The following is a 19,213-nucleotide window of genomic DNA, read 5'->3' as shown; positions in this document are numbered from 1 at the left end:
TAGGTATAGCATGACTCAGAATGGATTAGGATGTTCTTTTTTTTGTTCTCCAGATGTTTACCTGACAAGCTTATAACAGAGCATTGCCGTTAATCAACTGTAAATTTTGGGAAACTGTGCAGCAAGCATTTCATTCACCTATATTGCTTCCTCTTAAGAAATGCAGCAATACACAGCTCTCATTAAAGTGGGTATCTGGATCTTTACAAAAAAATGTATCTAGGCACGAAAAGGCAGGTAATTGCAGGCTACCTGCCTGTTGTGCACGGCGCCGTTTTTCCCCCGCACAGAGCAGTCACAGACCTCTCTTGCCGGGATTCAGAAGCCTCTGCTGACGTCACGTCTACAGAGTGGAGGCATCTTTTCCTGTCTGATCTGTCGATGGGGCAGGAACTTCGGAGGTCATTCTTATTGACCTCCTTGTTTTTTTTTTTTTGCTTTGTTTTGCACGCTAGAAAAACTTGTGAAACTCTGATGCTAAAAATAGACACTAATGAAAATCTGATCCAAAACACTGATGAAAATCATTTTATTTGCGTACATGAAAAATCACTGACGTCAGCCAGATTGAGAGATGTCCTTTGTTGCGTCCTTGACTAGTAGATGAGGGTCCGGGTCATGTGATTACCCTCTATAAATGAAGAATTTCCCATAAGGCAACTTGAAATGGTTTTTCTAGGCCCGACCACTCCCTTTAATGAATGCTTGTCTTCTGCTTTCTAGCTTTTATCACACCTTATTCTGTACTATATTTCTGGCATCTATCTAGCTTTACCATTATAGAGTTTGAACTGAGCCATGACGTCCTCTATTATTCCTTGAATTTCCTGGGGACCCGACCACTTGGATCCTCACTAATCCAAAGCATGGGCACATCTGCTCCATTCATTCTCAGTGGTTGCGCTGGTGATATGATTTCTACAGGCCATAATTTTGCCATCGCTATTTTGTGTTCCTTGCTTTTATAGAATAATTTCAAGATTGAGGAGGGAGAAGATTTCCGGCATGATTTTGAAAGGTTGAAGCAAGCCATGGAAATGGTTGGATTCCTCCCAGCCACTAAGAAACAGTAAGTATTTCAGGCTTAATGAATATATTCCATGACCATCGCTCCTTGTACTTTTGTATTTAGGGTATGTTGCATATCCCGTGTTGAAATCCACACAAAATTGTTTTCAAGCTACCTTTTACTTTCAGTGAGAAATCTGTGTTCCACAGAAACGGAAGCTGAGTTTTGAGCCTCGCATTTGAACACCACTTCAATAAGTGACATGTAATGTAAGGAGGTGCATTTCGCATGGCATCTGTGATAGGTTGTCACATGCTGCTTAACCCCATGCACTGACCCACACTGTTCAAACTTCAAACCTGCAGCAAAACTTAACGATACCCTAGAAATGAGTTACACTTTTCCTGTGGACCAAACTGCCACATGACTGTAACCTTATTACTTATTCTTCCTCTTCCAGGATATTTTCCGTTTTATCAGCTATTCTATATTTGGGCAATGTTACCTACAAGAAAAAGGCATCTGGAAGGGATGAAGGCCTTGATGTAGGGCCTGCGCAGGTGCTGGAAACCTTATCACGGCTGCTTCAGGTACAGAATACACTGTGTACACTCATCTGGAGCAACATTTCCTGTGGTGGCTGTTAACAATGGGCAGAATTTCTCATTCACGGGACCTGATTTTCCGGTATTTCTATATAAATTGCATTTGTTTTCTTTACTTGATAGAAAACAGACTTCCTTTTATTTGTCTTCTTAGACCTTGTTTTCTGGTTTGTGATTTGATTCTGTAAATTGTATACACGTTGTTGGCCTGAAATGAATGCTACATTTTTTTTACTTAATTCTTTCTGACCTCTTTTACCCTCTCAGGTTAAGAGGGAGATGCTGGTGGAAGCACTAACTAAGAGAAAGACTGTTACTGTAAATGAGAAGCTGATATTGCCCTACAGCATCAATGAGGTGAGTGAGAGCATGGGAATAATTCTTTCTGAAATTGAAGCAACATATGGAATGTGTTCTTACTGAGTAATGTGACTGACTACCGGAGCTGCTGCAACCCCCCAACCTACTGTCTCCTTCCCCACCAGTGTCAGGCAGCTGCTGCAAAGGCAAATAAAATAATGGGATGCATTAAAAGAGGCATAGATGCTCATGAGGAGAACATAATTTTACCTCTATATAAGTCACTAGTGCGACCACACTTAGAATACTGTGTACAGTTCTGGTCTCCGGTGTATAAGAAAGACATAGCTGAACTGGAGCGGGTGCAGAGAAGAGCGACCAAGGTTATTAGAGAACTGGGGGGTCTGCAATACCAAGACAGGTTATTACACTTGGGGTTATTTAGTTTGGAGAATCGAAGGCTTCGGGGGTGATCTTATTACAATGTATAAATATATGCGGGGACAGTACCAAGACCTTTCTAATGATCTTTTTACTCTTAGACCTGTGACAGGGACCAGGGGGCATCCTCTACGTCTGGAGGAAAGAAGGTTTAAGCATACTCACAGACGCAGATTCTTTACTGTAAGAGCAGTGAGACTATGGAACTCTCTGCCATATGATGTTGTAATGAGTGATTCCCTACTAAAATTTAAGAAGGGACTGGATGCCTTTCTTGAAAAGTATAATATTACAGGGTATATACACTAGTTTCCTTGATCCAGGGAGCTAGTCTGATTGCCGTATGTGGAGTCGGGAAGGAATTTTTTTCCCCAATGTGAAGCTTACTGTTTGCCACATGGGTTTTTTTGCCTTCCTCTGGATCAACATGTTAGGGCAAGTTAGGATAGGATATGGGTTGAACTAGATGGACTTAAAGTCTCCCTTCAACCTTAATAACTATGTTACTATGTTACCATGCTGTAGAATGTAAGCCTGCAAGGTCAGGGTCCTCTCTCCCCTCTGTATCAGTCTGTGATTGTTAGTTAGTTTACTGTAAGTGATATCTGTAATTTGTATGTAACCACTTCTCATGTGCAGCACCTTGGAATCAGGGGTGCTATATAAATAATAATAATAATGTGTGGACCAAGGTAAGAGCATATGGACTTCATCTCCGAATATATAAAAAGTACCACAAGGAGTGAGAGGACCATGGTTGTTACTGTGAGGTAGCGCTGTCATGTAAGTAAGGGGTTCTCGCTTGCAGCGATCGAAAAACACATCCGGCACAGGATTTTCCAACAAATTATAGTCTATGAGGTTTATTCATCCTTCATAAACCTCCAGCAGCAATATACACAGCATTACAGGAGAGCGTCCATTATACAGGCTATTTAGCCCCAGGGTTATCTCACCCACGTCAGGGTTCCCATATGGCTGTTTCTCCAGGCCGCAGAAGTCCACTCACTCCTCAGGGACTCTCAGATACTGGCCGCCATTACACACACAGCCGCTCCACAGGCTGCTGTTAGTGAGGAGATCCTTCTCCTCACGGCACCTTCCAAACTGGACCAATCAGGTCCCAGCATTCACTCTATGTGACCTAACCTGGCCACATTATATGGTCCATAGCCACGCCCACCGGGTCACATGACTATGACCTCACCACAGGTCCTTCACACAGACATATATACTTTACAATAGCATTCATAAACATGCATATGTCTCTATCTCAAGGTCACCCACCTTGAGATACATAATGGCTCTTCAACCACTCACACTCTTGGGACATCCACACAGCGCCCCCTCGTGGACACAGTGGTCATTACACCACATACCTCCCCCCTATGTTCAAACTTGTGGGGTTGAACACACAACATCACACCAGGGTCTCGAGACCGGGCACGTATTGCACCTTGCCCCACAGGTCGAGAGAACTGTCTCCATTTGTCATACGGCCTCATCTCTACATTAGGCCTCCCCCGCCCCCAGCGGTCATAATACCGGTCATTGTCTTTGACCCTCCAGTCACGGTCTGTCTGCATCATCAGACACTGTTTAGTCACCACACTGTTACAGTGCCCCTTGTCACCTGATCTTTTTCTCATTGACCGTCTCTCTCGGTTGGTGCGGTCATAAGTCTTAGTCGATCCTGCTGTCTGGCACGAGTCTGACTCAGTCAACGTCTCACAGGAACTACAGCCCTTCAACCTCGTACGGTCTGTCGAATTGCCACTCGCTGACATTCTTCGGCCATCTGCCATGTCACTTCTTGGCGGTACCCCTGGGGTCCTTACATCTTGGTATGAAGGCGGCCGCCACCTGGTATTCCGCACTTCTTTATTAATCCGCTGGCGGTCCAGCTTCAACTGTTCAATCTCTTGCAGGTACCCCACTCTATACTCCAAGAGCAATTGAAAGTTCCTCAGGCTTTCCATTGAGCCAACCACCATCATGGGAATCCTTCCCACTTCACCAGACACCTGGTCTTCGTCATCAGGAGGGATCCTCACCCTCACCACACCGGAGACATTCACAAGGTCCTGCATCACCTTCCCGGACCTTCCAATGATTCTCCCAATCAGAGCTTTGGGTACCGGAACCACATCTTTCCTCAAACCCAACCGATCCATAGCCTCTCTTGCTATCTCTAGGCGTCGAGCAGCCTTCATATTACTCCGCCTAACCAATTGTTTGACACGTAGACATTGCAAATGCATCTCTTTCAGGACAGCTACTCGGTTTGATGTGTTTTCCCTAGCTGATACTATCACCAACTGCCGAGTCTCAGGTGCCCAGTGCACCTTACACGCTTTGACCGCCTCTTTGAAAGCCTCATGCACACCTTCCTCAGCACAGGCTTCTTGCATGTCTTCTGGTACATCAATTACAACCTTGAAGGTCGTGGACTTGCTCTCATCCTGGACAGATGGCTCTGGGTTCCCCACGGACACTTCCCTCAAGATATCTGTCATGACCGGATGACTGTCTTGTGCAGCTCTTGACTCACCATCTTCCTGAAATTTACAGTCTTCAGGACCCTTTTCCAAGATGGGCTTTGTCAGTTCTGCCTTGCTATCAGTCGGGGATGGCCGCTGTACGTCTTCGCCCATCCACTTCTCCCACAGAAGACCTTTTACTACTCCACTGAGTTCTTGCAGAACTTTATCTCGCTCCTCTGCCAGGTAGCGACGCTCATCCTCTCCTGAGAATCTCCTGTTGATGCTTCTCTTGGGCCTCTCTGAGCACCTCCATATCCTTCACTATAGCTTTGTTCATAGTTTGACACGCTGACAGGTGACCCCTGAGCTCAGAGACTTCCTTCTCCAGCTCATCCACTCTGTGCTCAGCTGTTTGTCTCAGGCCTCTTTCTTGTTTGACACATTCATCCACCTCCTCTCTGAGGGCCTTATTCAGTCCTTGCCACGTTACCATGTGGCCTTTGAGCTCAGAGACTTCTTTCTCTAGCCCTTCTATTCTGTGCTCCCTTTCTTTCTCAGAGCCACAGTCACCCCCAGAGATTAAGTCATCCCTCCAGTTACTCACTAACCGTGTGACTACTTCCGCCGTCTTACCCACCAGGTCAGCGTCAGTTTTGTCACGAGATGTCAGGTCCGTCCGTTGGGCTGACATACCCCTTTTCCCAGTCACTTCCACCTCTGACCTCTCCCCGTCAGGAACCGTCACCGTCTTAATATCTGTTAGCCCAACTATAGGAACGTCTCCCTCCTCGTACCATAGGTCATCCAACATGACAAAGTCCCGGCCGCCCTCCAAGGTATACACCAAGTCTGGTGGTATCCCGCCACCTTGGCACTCACTGCCTCCAGGCCCCTCAAACACCACTCTGTCTAGCATATAGTTCACCGTGACCCCATGTTTACAGCGAACCTGGGCCATTTTCTCGGTCAGACAGAAAGTGAGAGGAGTTCCTATCAGAGTCACCTGACTCTTGGAGTCCAACCGTCCCGAGATTCCTTCCCGGTGCAGCATCACTGTACACACTTGCGGCCCGTCATGCTCCGGAAAGTATATCCCACATTCTGGAAACGACATACACGTACACTGCAGTTTCCCAGACATACCCACTGAGTCACCCAGTGCTGTCACTTCTTCAAACTTGGCCCCTTTCTGGACCACCACCCCACTTTGGGTTGCCACCCCACTTTGGGTCACCGCCCCGTTTTGGAACTCCACCCCTTTTTGGGTCACCACTCCAACTTGGGTCACCGCCCCCTTTTGGGACTCCACCCCTTTTTGGGTCACCACTCCAATTTGGGTCACCGCCCCCTTTTGGGTCACCGCCCCCTTTTGGGATTTCCCCATGTCCGTCCTGCAGAACCTCTTAGGCCACAGTTCACACAGTACAGTTTGTCTTTTAACGATACCACACAAGTCTTTGCTGGCACCACCACAGCTCCTGCTGTCACTGATCACCGGCACCTCCGGCTGCTGTTCACACACACACAGCGGCTGGTGTCACTGCAGCTCCTGCTGCGCCATCTTCGTGGACCCGCCGATCCACCGGAAGCCGCTTGTCACCTTCGTAACCCCGCCGGGTTACTGGAAGCCGCTTGTCACCCTCAAAGATAAAAAAAGCCACAAAAGTGCACCCATAGGGCCTTACCAGTGCAGGTATAATGGGTTATGCAGCAATAATACAGGGTACTCACCCTTAATAGTTGTGTAAAGCCACAACTACTGTATCCGCTTAGTCACATGCCATAAAGCTGCAGCAAGATGGCGTAGACAGACAGCGTCTGCTACCAATGCTCCCAGGGCAGATCCCTTAAAGAAAACACCAGGTCCCTGTGCTGCGAGACCTTCGTGACCCCACTGAGCCACAGCAAGCACTTTCAGGTTTTTGCAGAGAAAACGAGGAAAGAGAAAAAAGAAAAAAAAAACACATGCACAGTCTCTCACGTGTCCTGTTCGTGTGCCACTCAGGACGTACCGTCTCCGTCTGAGACCGTCCACCACACAGGGCGCACCGGGTGCTATTCAGGGAGCAGCCCTCCTCCCAGGGTCTCCCAACACACCGGCCTCACCAGGTCCAGGGGCTCAGCAGGTGCTCTTCAGGACATCCGTCTCCACCTGAGACTGCCCAACACACGCCTCACCAGGTCCAAGATCATAGCATGTGCTTCAGGGCTCTTCCCAACACTGACCCTCCAGGACCTTGCTCACTGAACCCTTCAGGAACACAGTCTTTACCACTGACCCAGGTCAGTAAAACACCTTTTTTTTTTTTTTCCTTCTTTCCCGACCGGCACCTGCTGGCCGCGCAGGTTCTCGGACCTCTCTACCGCAGAGGTATCCTATAAGTCTTTGCCACTGACTCCTGTCAGCACATCACATGGCTTTAAGACCGTCAGCCCTCCTGGCTCAGCGTTGCCCCCAGCAACCGAATCTGCAGTCCTTTTCCGTTGCCCCTAGCAACAAGGCTACAATATTGCCCTTTGCTTTCTCCACCATATGTGAGGTAGCGCTGTCATGTAAGTAAGGGGTTCTCGCTTGCAGCGATCGAAAAACACATCCGGCACAGGATTTTCCAACAAATCATAGTCTATGAGGTTTATTCATCCTTCATAAACCTCCAGCAGCAATATACACAGCATTACAGGAGAGCGTCCATTATACAGGCTATTTAGCCCCAGGGTTATCTCACCCACGTCAGGGTTCCCATATGGCTGTTTCTCCAGGCCGCAGAAGTCCACTCACTCCTCAGGGACTCTCAGATACTGGCCGCCATTACACACACAGCCGCTCCACAGGCTGCTGTTAGTGAGGAGATCCTTCTCCTCACGGGACCTTCCAAACTGGACCAATCAGGTCCCAGCATTCACTCTATGTGACCTAACCTGGCCACATTATATGGTCCATAGCCACGCCCACCGGGTCACATGACTATGACCTCACCACAGGTCCTTCACACAGACATATATACTTTACAATAGCATTCATAAACATACATATGTCTCTATCTCAAGGTCACCCACCTTGAGATACATAATGGCTCTTCAACCACTCACACTCTTGGGACATCCACACAGCGCCCCCTCGTGGACACAGTGGTCATTACACCACATAACATACACCTGCATGTATCTGCGGCCTGCAGCCGTGACTGGGATCGGGTATTCTATGGATGAGAATATGTAACTGAACTTCTTTATATTCCTATTTTAGTATATAAAATGGCAACAAATCATCTACTTATTGTTCTGTTAAGCAAAGTTTCCATTTAGGAAGGTATTTTTTTGGTATTTTGATCTTGTCACTCTTTTGCAGGCTGTAACGGCTCGTGACTCAATGGCGAAGTCTCTGTACAGTGCACTGTTTGACTGGATAGTTCTCCGAATTAACCATGCGCTACTCAATAAAAAAGATGTGGAAGAATCCGTCACTGTGAGGATTTCTGCTTTTTATTTACTCTTCAACACATTTTTGTAGACATTTTTAGGTTTTGGTTTTTTTACTGTTTTTACCATGGCGCCACTTTGTTGTAAATCCCATTTATCCTGTATTGATTCTCTTCATTTAAAGTTCTGTTTAAGTTCGATTATGTCATGTAATTTTTCACAACACTTTCTAGCATAGATTTCCTTTTTCCATACCCCTCCTACAGGAAATTGGGCCGAACTGCTCTATTTCAGACTCGCTAATGATAGTGTTTGTGTGTGGTGGCACAGACTGGCAAGGGAAGGAGCCAACCTTCATAACAGCTAGTCACATGAGTCTGGCACAGAGAAACACATTTCTTCTACTAAGTCTATGGAGAAATCAAATCATTTCTTTGTATTCTAACTGGTCCATGGGAAAAAAAACAAAAACGAGCACCACCAACGTCTTCTTTCTTCATTTGTTTTTCATGCAGATGGCCATGGGTGTTTCATAGGCGTTGGTTATTTACCTTTTGTTGCATATATTTAATCTATTGGGGATATGAGTAATTATGTTTGCAGGTTCCAAAGCAAATATTAATGGAGACTCCTCATTTGTGTAGGAGGATGAATCAATTTATGGGAAGGTGAAATTTGCTTGCTTTGCAGCAAAATTATTAGACTGCCGTATGAGATGGGATAGATTTCATCCAGCTTGCTATTCCAGAAAAAGATACAGCCTTACCAATACCAGGTCAGCAGTATACAGGAGACCCCCATGTTAAAGGTTGGGGGTAGCACAGGTGCATAATACTGATGAAACAACTACTCACAAACCTGCCAATTCTTGGAGGGGTTGGCTGTGTAGTATTAAACGTGCACCCAGATGAGGCTCACATAGGGCGTCAGTCAGGTGTGATGCACCGAGCTGGCTTACTGCCTCTTGATGATGCCCATACTATTAGATCAGACAGGCAGTCCAGCACTATACAAGTGCACCCCACAAGGACAGACACCCCAATTCACCCAACCAACAGTAAAGGGCTTGGCTCAATCCAGCTTGCTATTAGGCACTTTTCTTATTTCATCATGGACCACTTACATTTACACCAATATTTAAAACCTAATTAGTGATTGTAACACATTTTTTGCCTGTTTTTCTACACACTTTTCAAAAATGATTTAAAATGCCTAAAATATTTTTTTTAACACCATTTTTTTTTTTTTTACTCCACTTTTGGCTTAACCCCTGCCCAACATTGGACCTATCAGTACGTCATGTTTGGCTGGTACTTACCGACCTATGACGTGTGGATACGTTATGGCGATTTTATGCGTACAGAATCTGTGCGTGTGCAATCGCCTCCAGGTGTCATCTGATTCTGACAGCTGACACCTGGCATTCAGTGCAGGAACGGTGTCCACACCACTCCCGGCATTTTAACCCCCTAAATACTCGCGGTATTTAGCAGGCAAGCAGGAGCCCCCTCTGCACTCTCATCGGCGCCCTCATGACATCATTGCGTGGGGCCTATCGTTGCCATGGTGACCCGATGTCGTCATGATTACATCCGGGTCACCAGATCTTCCAAACTGCTAGGTCATGCTCACAGCATAGTGTAGCAAGTTTGTCTGTCAGTGCAGTGCTGACAGTCTGTATTCCTATGCTTTAGAAGTAGACTGCAAAGAGTAAAAGTCGGGTAGTGGGACAAATTAAAAAAAATTGTAAAAATATTAAAGTATATATTGTACCCATAAATACATATTTTTATGAAAAACCTAAATAACTGTCCCGTTAGTTAACTCCTTTAGTGAACACACCCAAAAAAGCAAACCTAGGCAAAAAAACAATGCTTTATCATACCGCTGAACAAAAAGTGGAATAAAACGCTATCTAAAAGATGAATGTAACTAAAAATGTTATCGCTGAAAACATCATCTTGTCCCGCAAAAAACAAACCGCCATACAGCTCCGTCAGTGGAAATAAAAAAAAAAAGTTATAGCTCTCAGAATAAAATGATGAAAAAATAATTTTTCTTTAAAATTGTTTTTTGTGTAAAAATGCCAAAAAATTAAGAAAAAATTATAGAAATGTGGTATCGCTGTAATCGTACTGACCTGAAAAATAAAGCTGCCTTATCAATTTTGCGTAAAAGTGCGGTTGGTCACAGTTTTGGGCACTTTTGTCAAGGACACCACCGAGCAGAGGCCAGATGGAGTCCAGAGTAACTCTGCTGCCGCATGAGTGAATGGATTTATTAACTATTTTGTGTGACATAACTCTGATTTAAGGGCATAAAATTAAAAGTTTAAAAATTGCTAAATTTTTGCCAAATTACGTTCATTTGTGAAAAAAACAGAAGTCCTATTGAAGAAATATGTCACAAAAAACAGTCGCAGAATCAGTAGGATCCGTTGAAGCGTTCCAGAGTTATTACCTCATAAAGTGTCACTGGTCAGAGTTGCAAAATTTGGCCTGGTCATGAAGGTGAAAACAGGCTTTGGGGGCTGAAGGAGTTAAAATGGAACAGAATGCTTAAACATTTTGCTAAAATAAAGTTTGTTTAGTAATACCATACACTTGTCTCTAAGTTTTTATATGTGCATATATAGTTTAAAGGGAATCTGTCAGTAGTTTTTTGCTATGTAATCTAAGAGCACAAAAATGTAAGAGCAGAGGCCTTGATTAAAGTGATGTGACACTTATTTAGCTGTGTTTTGCTGTTTCAACACAATCAGGGTTTTATCAGCAGAAGTTTATCACTACAGGACAACTGACCCCATGCATCCTCGTCCAGCCAACCGTCATTAGCAGTTCTGTCCTTATACACTGTACACAGAAAGATGGCTATACACAGCTCTACATCTAAGCTCTGCTGAATCTACAGCAGAGAAAACGGATTCTGTTAGAACTGCTGCACTAAGTATACGAAGTGATACATTGATGGAATCAGGGTCTCATACTTACTGATAGATTACATGGCAAAAACTGTTCTTTAATATAGTAGCCGTCTTTAGTAATCCTATACATGACTTGTTTTTTTTTTTTTTTTTTTCAGTGTCTTTCCATTGGCGTTCTTGATATCTTTGGATTTGAGGACTTTGAAACCAATAGTTTTGAACAATTTTGCATTAATTATGCCAATGAACAGCTCCAGTATTACTTCAATCAACACATCTTCAAGCTAGAACAGGTGAGACACACAGACAGTATTTTCCCTATTATTGCTTGTGTGATTAACGTATCCCTGAATTATTTTCGCTGTTAAAATAAAGATTTTGGCCAACAATGTAACACTTTATATTATGACTTTATTCCTGGTGTTTTACCTTCTTCTGCACTCAGTTCTGTAGATGCGCTCTGTGCGCCTCTATGAATACTAATTCCTAGGATTGAAGTGTTTTATTAACGATAATCCCAGCTCTGACATGTACTGAAAAAAACCAAAATGATTTGATTGTATTGCAGGAGGAATATAAAGGTGAAGGAATTAGTTGGCACAACATAGACTACACCGATAATGTGGGTTGTATCCACTTGATCAGCAAGAAACCAACTGGCCTTTTCTATTTATTGGATGAGGAAAGCAAGTATGTATAGTTTGACCCTTATGAAACAAAGGAAACATTTGCACCTTGCATAAATTGTGAGCCAGTAATATCAACTTTACAGTAATTAGGTTACTTTTGTGCATTTTTCTTTAAGTTTTCCCCATGCCACTTCCCGGACTTTGTTGGCCAAGTTCAAACAGCAGCATGAGGACAATAAGTACTTTGTTGGGACACCGGTCATGGAGCCTGCATTCGTAATTCGTCACTTTGCAGGCAAAGTGAAGTATCATATCAAGGTTGGTGCATTGCACATCGTGTGTGAGTAGATTTATAGATGGAGTTGTGTTCTCACTTAAAAGGATTGTCTGCTTTCTGCAAACTTTATCCACCAGGCTCAAGCAGGTTTAAAAAAAAAAAAACTGCTTTACTTACGATCTGTTTCCAGCATTGTGTCCCCGCTGCCACCCTCTCTGTTTTTTGGCTGCATTTGTGACATTGCATCAACAGCGATGTAGCCAATTACTGAGCGGTTGATGTCATCAACAGACGATGATCTCAGTGATTGGTGGCAGTGCTGTCAATGTGACATTGCCACTGCAGCCAAACAACTGAGACGAGGACAGCGATGGAGACACAATGCCGGACCCTGGGAGGGTAAGTAAATAAAGGTTTATATAACTAACCTATCTTAGCCTAGTGGACAGCGTTTCCCGATAGCAGACAACCTCTTTAAGACATAATTGGCTTATCACCATAAATACATTGTGCTAGTGATCATCTCGGGTTATAATGATTGCATTTATAGAAAGGAATTTTTTTTTTTTTTTGCAGGACTTTCGAGAAAAGAATACAGACTACATGAGACCTGATATTGTGGCTCTCCTACGGAGCAGTGACAGTGCATACATTCGTGAACTCATCGGCATGGATCCAGTGTCTGTCTTCCGATGGGCTGTGCTGCGGGCAGCGATTAAATCCATGGCGGTACTGAACGAAGCTGCAAGGCAGCATGCAGAGAAGACAGCAGGTGCGCTACTCCTTTCCTGCAATATAGTATTGCTTTACGGATGGCGGTCTGAGAGTTGAGGTTTCACATTTACAGCAAACAAGTGCTAATATTTTTGCAGTTCAATTAAGTGGTATAATTAGAGAGGCTTTAATTAAATGATGGGAGTGGAAAAACCTTGCAGATCTTTAATACGCTCTTTAGCAGAAGGCATGCAGTTTCTTGGCTCAAAAAGAAAAGTTTATTCAACTTCATAAACTTTCATCCAATAATGGGGAAAAAACAAAGCAGTTTTTCCTTCCGGTCAATGACAGAGTAAAATAGAAGGAAATGGTCAGTTGATGTAATAGTATGGGTTCACCTGCTTCACAGTACAGTCCAGTCTCAATCTCTCAGGTCCTGTCAGAGACCAACACCAATAGGTCTTACCACATCTCACAGAGACCATTTCCAGAGGTGTGTCCTCTTCTACACCCAGACACTTGTGAGCAGCACAGCTGCCATTTTAAACCCACTGCACCTGTCCGATTGGAGGATGGGAATGAATGTTCCAACCTATCTCTACCAGCTGTTTCTGAAACCTGGACCCATTCTGCCCCATTAATCTGACCTCTTAGCACTATTTGGCTGAGGCCTGCTTTCCAGGTTTCACATCACCGAGGTCATTCAACTCCATGATACATACACCCCATGCCAGACTCGGCCAGATGCAATCCCTGCACCCTTCACAACATCTGCCTTTAGCATGCCCAATATTTGGTAGGTAATGATTGCTTGTTACAGCAGGACCTGCCTCTAAAAATCGCAGGTAGAATGAAGTGAAGGCCTAGAATGTTAAATGCTGCATTCTATGCGCCCACCGGTGTGCCCATGACGTGATCGCGGGTCGCTGATGTGTCACTATGACAGCAGGGGGTCTGTTGAAGATTTCTGCGTTTGTCATTATGAATGTTGCCATTCAAAAGTACAAGTTGTCCTGCAAAAAGCAAACCCTCGGGCATCTATCTGGACAGATAAATAAAGTTATGGCTCTGGGAAGACTCTGAGGAAAACATGAAAATGGAAATTGGCCACTTTGAAGGGGTTAAAAAATGGTAAAAAAATGGCATTAAATGCAACGAGATGTAGCCCTTCTTATGCTATGCATACACCTTAGTTGGCTGTCGGACAAACGATGGTTGACGGCAATCTCTGCCGGCTCTCCCGTACACAGGAGCACTACTCTGCCAAGAGCCACTGCCAGAAACCTCTGTCAGCAGCTTAACTCTGGGAGATGAAAAGGTTTGGCAGTCTGAAATCAAACATGCCAGATCCTTACCTTCCCCAGCAATCATCTGTCAGGGCCCTCATACACAGAATGTCTGCTGAACCAATCCATATTGGAGGGCTTAAAAGTGACTGACCCACACAGATTCTGAAGCACAAAAGTGTCACTCGGCGCCTAACTATACAAATTTGATGGCTTTTGTTGCGTTAAAGGTTTTTTTCTTCAACCTCCTTGTAGTCTAAGGCTATGTGCACACGCTGTGGATTCACCCGCAGATTTGTATCTGCGGATCCGCAGGTAAAACCGCAGGTAAAATGACCTGTGGTTTTACCTGCGGATTGGCCTGCGGTTTTCCCCTGCAGTTTGCCACCTGGACAATGGAATAGGTGGCAAACCGCAGCGGAATCCACAGAAAGAATTGACATGTCAATTCTTTCTGCGGATTCAAAACCGCAGCTTTTCCGCAGTTGAAAATCCACAGCATGTGCACAGCAGAATGTAAATCACATAGACTTACATTGTACTGCACCATGTCTGCGGAACTGCTACGGATCCGCAGTGGCCAAATCCGCAGCGGATCCGCAGCAAAAACTGCAGCGTGTGCACATAGCCATATACTCTCTCTAAGGTAACCCAACCATGGCATCAGATAGTCACTAGCACTTGCGCCGCCATGTCGTTGTCTCACTGCTCAGGATGAAGTGAGCGATCCTTCAGCGCTGACCGGGTGACCACTGTAAAGCCTAGTTGCATGTATATGTAGAAGGCGTCCATTATAACAAATATCGGCATAAATATTCATGCTTTTTAGTGAAGAAAACCATTGATGGTTTGGTGGCTGGTTCTTCTGCTGTTCATTTGCTTTATCTATTACACAACCAAGTGCAGAAGTTGGAGAGGAGGATCGCTGTTTCCTCCTTTGGCAGCAATAGGCACACAGTGCCCGTATCTACCCTGGGTACGGAGGATGGTGCAATCATGCATGTGCCATTTCACTACACAGTAGGAACAGGATCCTTGCTATAAAAGAATAGTCATTATGTACTGAGTATGTGCGATCTGTCTTGAAAAAGCTACAGGATGTTTTCATTGGAAACCAGGTCAGTAAAAGTCTGTGACATGCGGGAATTAAGGGAGCGATATACAGAGAACTTTTGGAAATTGAATGGATTAGATAACTATATTTCTGTTAGGAATTTGAGCCACTTAGCTGTGACTGATATTGTGGGAATGACCCTTTAAAGAATTAACTTTTTGTATTGTGATATCTTTCTTGTGTATTAGCTTAAGACCGACTACTGCTGTGCTTTTATGTCACTACCTACCTTAAGGGATGCTTTCATGCGTTTTAACATGTTGCAAGATTATGCTATTGGTAATCCAACTGGAAAAAATAAACCATCAAAAAAAAATCTGCAAGATGCTGTGCAAGGCCTCATTCACATAAGTCGCTTGCATCAGTATTGGAACTCAAATCTATTAGTGGGCGCATGAGAGGTTGAAATGTTTTTACTAGAGGTTGTTTGTTTTTCAGTCCTGGGGTTCACTTACAATACTGATGTAAAATATAGTGTGAAACGTGGCAAACTTTTTGTTTTCCTTATTTTAGGAGTAGTTAGGAAAGGCCAGCGAGTGCCTTTGGTGGAGCTGCAGAAGTCCAATGCCTCACCCGAGAAAGTATACCGGTAAGTAGCCATATAGAGTAACCAGAAAACCTTTTTTACATTGCAGAAGACTAGGGGAGCGACTACCGTCATGGCATGCCTCATGTGTCCAAAGGTTGTGCTATACCGCTGCTACATTACAGTGTAATGTGAGCGAAACCGATCCGCAAGCTGCCAAAAATAAAAAAAAAATTTAGAATTTTCCAGGACGTCCACCTGACAGCACCATGGAGGACGTCGTCCTCCTCCTTACAGGGACAGGAAAGCACACGAGAGGTTAAAAGGCCCCGTCCCACCCCTTTCCCTCAGTGTCTTTCCTGTCCCTGCATGGAGGGACATACGAGAGGAAGAGCAGGAAGCTTACCGGAGGGCGCAGGGGGATCGGGCGGCCAGTCCAATCCTTCCCCCTGTCAGGATGCCCAGGGCCGACACTTCCCTGTGGGGAGTCCCTCTGCCCCAAAGCCAGGAGCAGGACGTTGCTCCTGGAGGGAGCCGCTCCTCCCGGTGGGAGGCTCTTGGCTCCAGGCCGGACCGCAGTGCCGCGGTAAGCCGGGTCCCAGCACCCAGCGGGCGGTGTGGGCGCCGGCGACAGAGAACCCGGGCCACGCTGCAGGGGCAGCTAGAAGCCGGGTCCCCGCAGAAAGCAGGGTGGGCGCCGCCATTGCAGGACGCCCGGCGGGCGGGGTTTCAGAGCTGGGCAGGAAGCGGAAGTGGCCGGCGCAATCTCAGTCATCGCCGGAGGACCCGCGGCGCGACGATGACGTCACGCGCCGACTGGAAATCAGCACGCCAGCAGGCTTAGCGCATGTCAGCGGGCTCACCGCACGCTAGCAGCTACGGTGGTGGATACAGCCCCAGAACTTACAGGTGGGCGTACTATGGACAACCTCGCCGTACGTGATAATCACCACAGACGCCAGTACGTGGGGATGGGGAGCCCACGTAGAAGGGAGAATTTTCCAGGGAAGATGGCCGGTCAGCATCAGAAACAGATCCTCCAACTTCAGGGAGCTCTATGCGGTCTGGGAAGCCCTGCGTCAGAACCGGTCGGTAGTGAGAAATCGACATGTCCAGATATTGTCCGACAACACAACGGCAATCTCATTCCTGAAGCACCAGGGAGGTCCGAGACATTGACCACTTCAGGCACTTGTAGGACGAATATTCGCCTGGGCAGAAGAGGTGGTCCTCTCCATAACGGCAATCCACCTGGAGGGTTCTCAGAACGTAGTAGACTATCTAAGCAGACAGCAGGTCAGCCCGACAGAGTGGGACCTAAACGAAGAAATCTTCCATCAGCTATGTCAGCGTTGGGGGACCCCCAGTATAGACCTGTTTGCAAACCGGAAGAACTCAAAGGTCGCCAGATTCTACTCCTTGAACCCGGCAGACCACCCGGACGGAGTGGATGCCCTGAGCCAGGCCTGGAGGGAACCCCTCTTGTATGCATTCCCACCACTGGCGCTGATACCGGCGGTACTCAGGAAGATCCGCGAGGACCGCGCGTTGGTGATATTAATAGTGCCATACTGGCCAAAGAGAAACTGGTTTCCGCTGCTAGGAGCCATGGCAGTAGGAAACCCAGTCGAGCTACCCCTGATGGGAGACGTTATCCACCAGGGTCCGATTCGCCATCCAGACCCAGCAAGGCTACACCTCTCGGCATGCATCCTGAAAGGGACATCCTGAGAGCAAAGGGCTTATCCGAGCAGGTCATATCCACTCTACTGGCCAGCAGGAAACCGGTAACATCTGCAATCTACAGGAAAATATGGAAGAGATTCTGCCTGGAAGGTGGCAGGTCCGACCTCTCGGCAGTGTCCTAGACTTCCTACAGTCGGGATATAATAAAGGCCTTAAACCCAGCACGTTAAAGGTCCAGATTTCGGGTTTGAACGCCTTCTTCGACTACCCTTTAGCCTCCCATCCTTGGGTGGTAAGATTCATAAAGGCCACGCAGCGTCTTCGACCCACAATTAGGCAGCTCACCCCACCCTGGGACCTCAGCCTGGTACTCAGATCCTTATGTAGGGACCCCTACACGCCTAGTGAAAGAATGACCATTTCAACTCTCTCTCGGAAGACTGCTTTCCTGGTAGCCATTACTACGGCCAAAAGAATAGGGGAGATCCAGGCCCTGTCCACCAAAGATCCATATCTCCAGATCAGAGATGATCATATAACCTTAAGACTAGATCCGGCATTTATCCCCAAGGTAGCCTCTTGCCAGAATATAAATCAGGAGATAGTGCTACCATCCTTCTGCAGCAATCCCCGCAATGAGAAAGAACAGCGTCTCCACTCCCTAGACGTAAGACAGGCAGTTATAAGCTATCTAGAGGCCACCAATGACTGGCGTATTGACTCAAACCTGTTTATCCTCTTCGGGGGTAAAAATAGGGGGAGAAAAGCCTCTAAGGCATCCATCGCAAGATGGATCACCTCAGTAATTTCAGACGCCTACCAGTCGGAAGTCGCCAGCCCACCAGATACCTTAAGGGCCCACTCTCTACTAGGGTAGTTTCAGCCTCCTGGGCTGAACGCGCAGGCGCCTCAGTCGAGCACATTTGTAGAGCGGCAACTTGGGCCAGCCTGAATGCATTTTGCAAGCACTACAAACTTGACGTGCTATCAGGCCAACATACCGCATTTGGGAGAAAAGTTCTCCAGGCGGTGAGCCCACCCTGAGGAGGTGCTTTGGTACTCTCCATGGTGCTGTCAGGTGGACGTCCTGGAAAATAGGTATTAGACCTACCGGTAATGATGTTTCCAGGAGTCCATCCTGACAGCACGGGTAGTTCCCTCCCTATTATGTTATGTTATGTCATATGATGTAATATGATGGTATCATTAAAAGAGTTATGGCATTATCCACGCTGTGGTACTTGTTAAATCACTGAGGGAAAGGGGTGGGACGGGGGCCTTTTAACCTCTCGTGTGCTTTCCTGTCCCTGTTAGGAGGAGGAGGACGTCCTCCATGGTGCTGTCAGGATGGACTCCTGGAAACATCATTACCGGTAGGTCTAATACCTATTTTTTTTCTTCTTTCGTGACTTGCTATTCATTTGCTTTATGCTGTGATGTAACAATAGTTTGATCTTTGGCCATTTGGTGTGTTGTAGCCAAATTTGCTGTGGAGCCATAACCTTTTACACAATAGTCTCACCCTGCAGACACAATATATAGGTTCACATTTTATTTCTAAAATGAGTATTTAAGTGAATGTTTAATGTTCTTTACTTGCGGTGTTAACAACTAAATTGGGTACTTGCAGGAATAATACATTCCCTGTAACTTCCCAGTAACACACTGGTTCTTTCTGTGCCGCTCTGACAAGTCACAAGTCTTTAATGATAGCAATGGCAGGTTTTTTCCCGCGGAACCGCAGGGAAAGTGACCTGCGGTTTCACACCTCTACTATGTTAAAGGTGTGAAACCGCAGCG

At 45.9% G+C, this 19,213-nt stretch overlaps 1 protein-coding gene across 5 annotated transcripts in view; it reads left to right on the top strand.

The window, feature by feature from the left end:
- The window catches only part of MYO9B (myosin IXB), a 263,036-nt gene that overhangs the window by 87,593 nt on the left and 156,230 nt on the right, over positions 1–19,213 (top strand). For all 5 annotated transcript variants that reach the window (XM_073559836.1, XM_073559833.1, XM_073559835.1 and 2 more), the window contains exons 6-14: positions 969–1,069; positions 1,470–1,599; positions 1,882–1,971; positions 8,188–8,304; positions 11,340–11,474; positions 11,750–11,871; positions 11,987–12,128; positions 12,664–12,859; positions 15,715–15,790. In XM_073559836.1, coding sequence (XP_073415937.1) covers positions 969–1,069; positions 1,470–1,599; positions 1,882–1,971; positions 8,188–8,304; positions 11,340–11,474; positions 11,750–11,871; positions 11,987–12,128; positions 12,664–12,859; positions 15,715–15,790 — 1,109 coding nt within the window. The remainder of the gene's footprint in view (positions 1–968; positions 1,070–1,469; positions 1,600–1,881; positions 1,972–8,187; positions 8,305–11,339; positions 11,475–11,749; positions 11,872–11,986; positions 12,129–12,663; positions 12,860–15,714; positions 15,791–19,213) is intronic.

The sequence above is a fragment of the Dendrobates tinctorius genome, unplaced genomic scaffold (genome assembly GCF_039654945.1).
Source record: "Dendrobates tinctorius isolate UK_male_01 unplaced genomic scaffold, ASM3965494v1 ptg000276l, whole genome shotgun sequence".
Lineage (NCBI taxonomy): Eukaryota > Metazoa > Chordata > Amphibia > Anura > Dendrobatidae > Dendrobates > Dendrobates tinctorius.
This window is presented reverse-complemented; position numbering and strand designations above follow the sequence as displayed.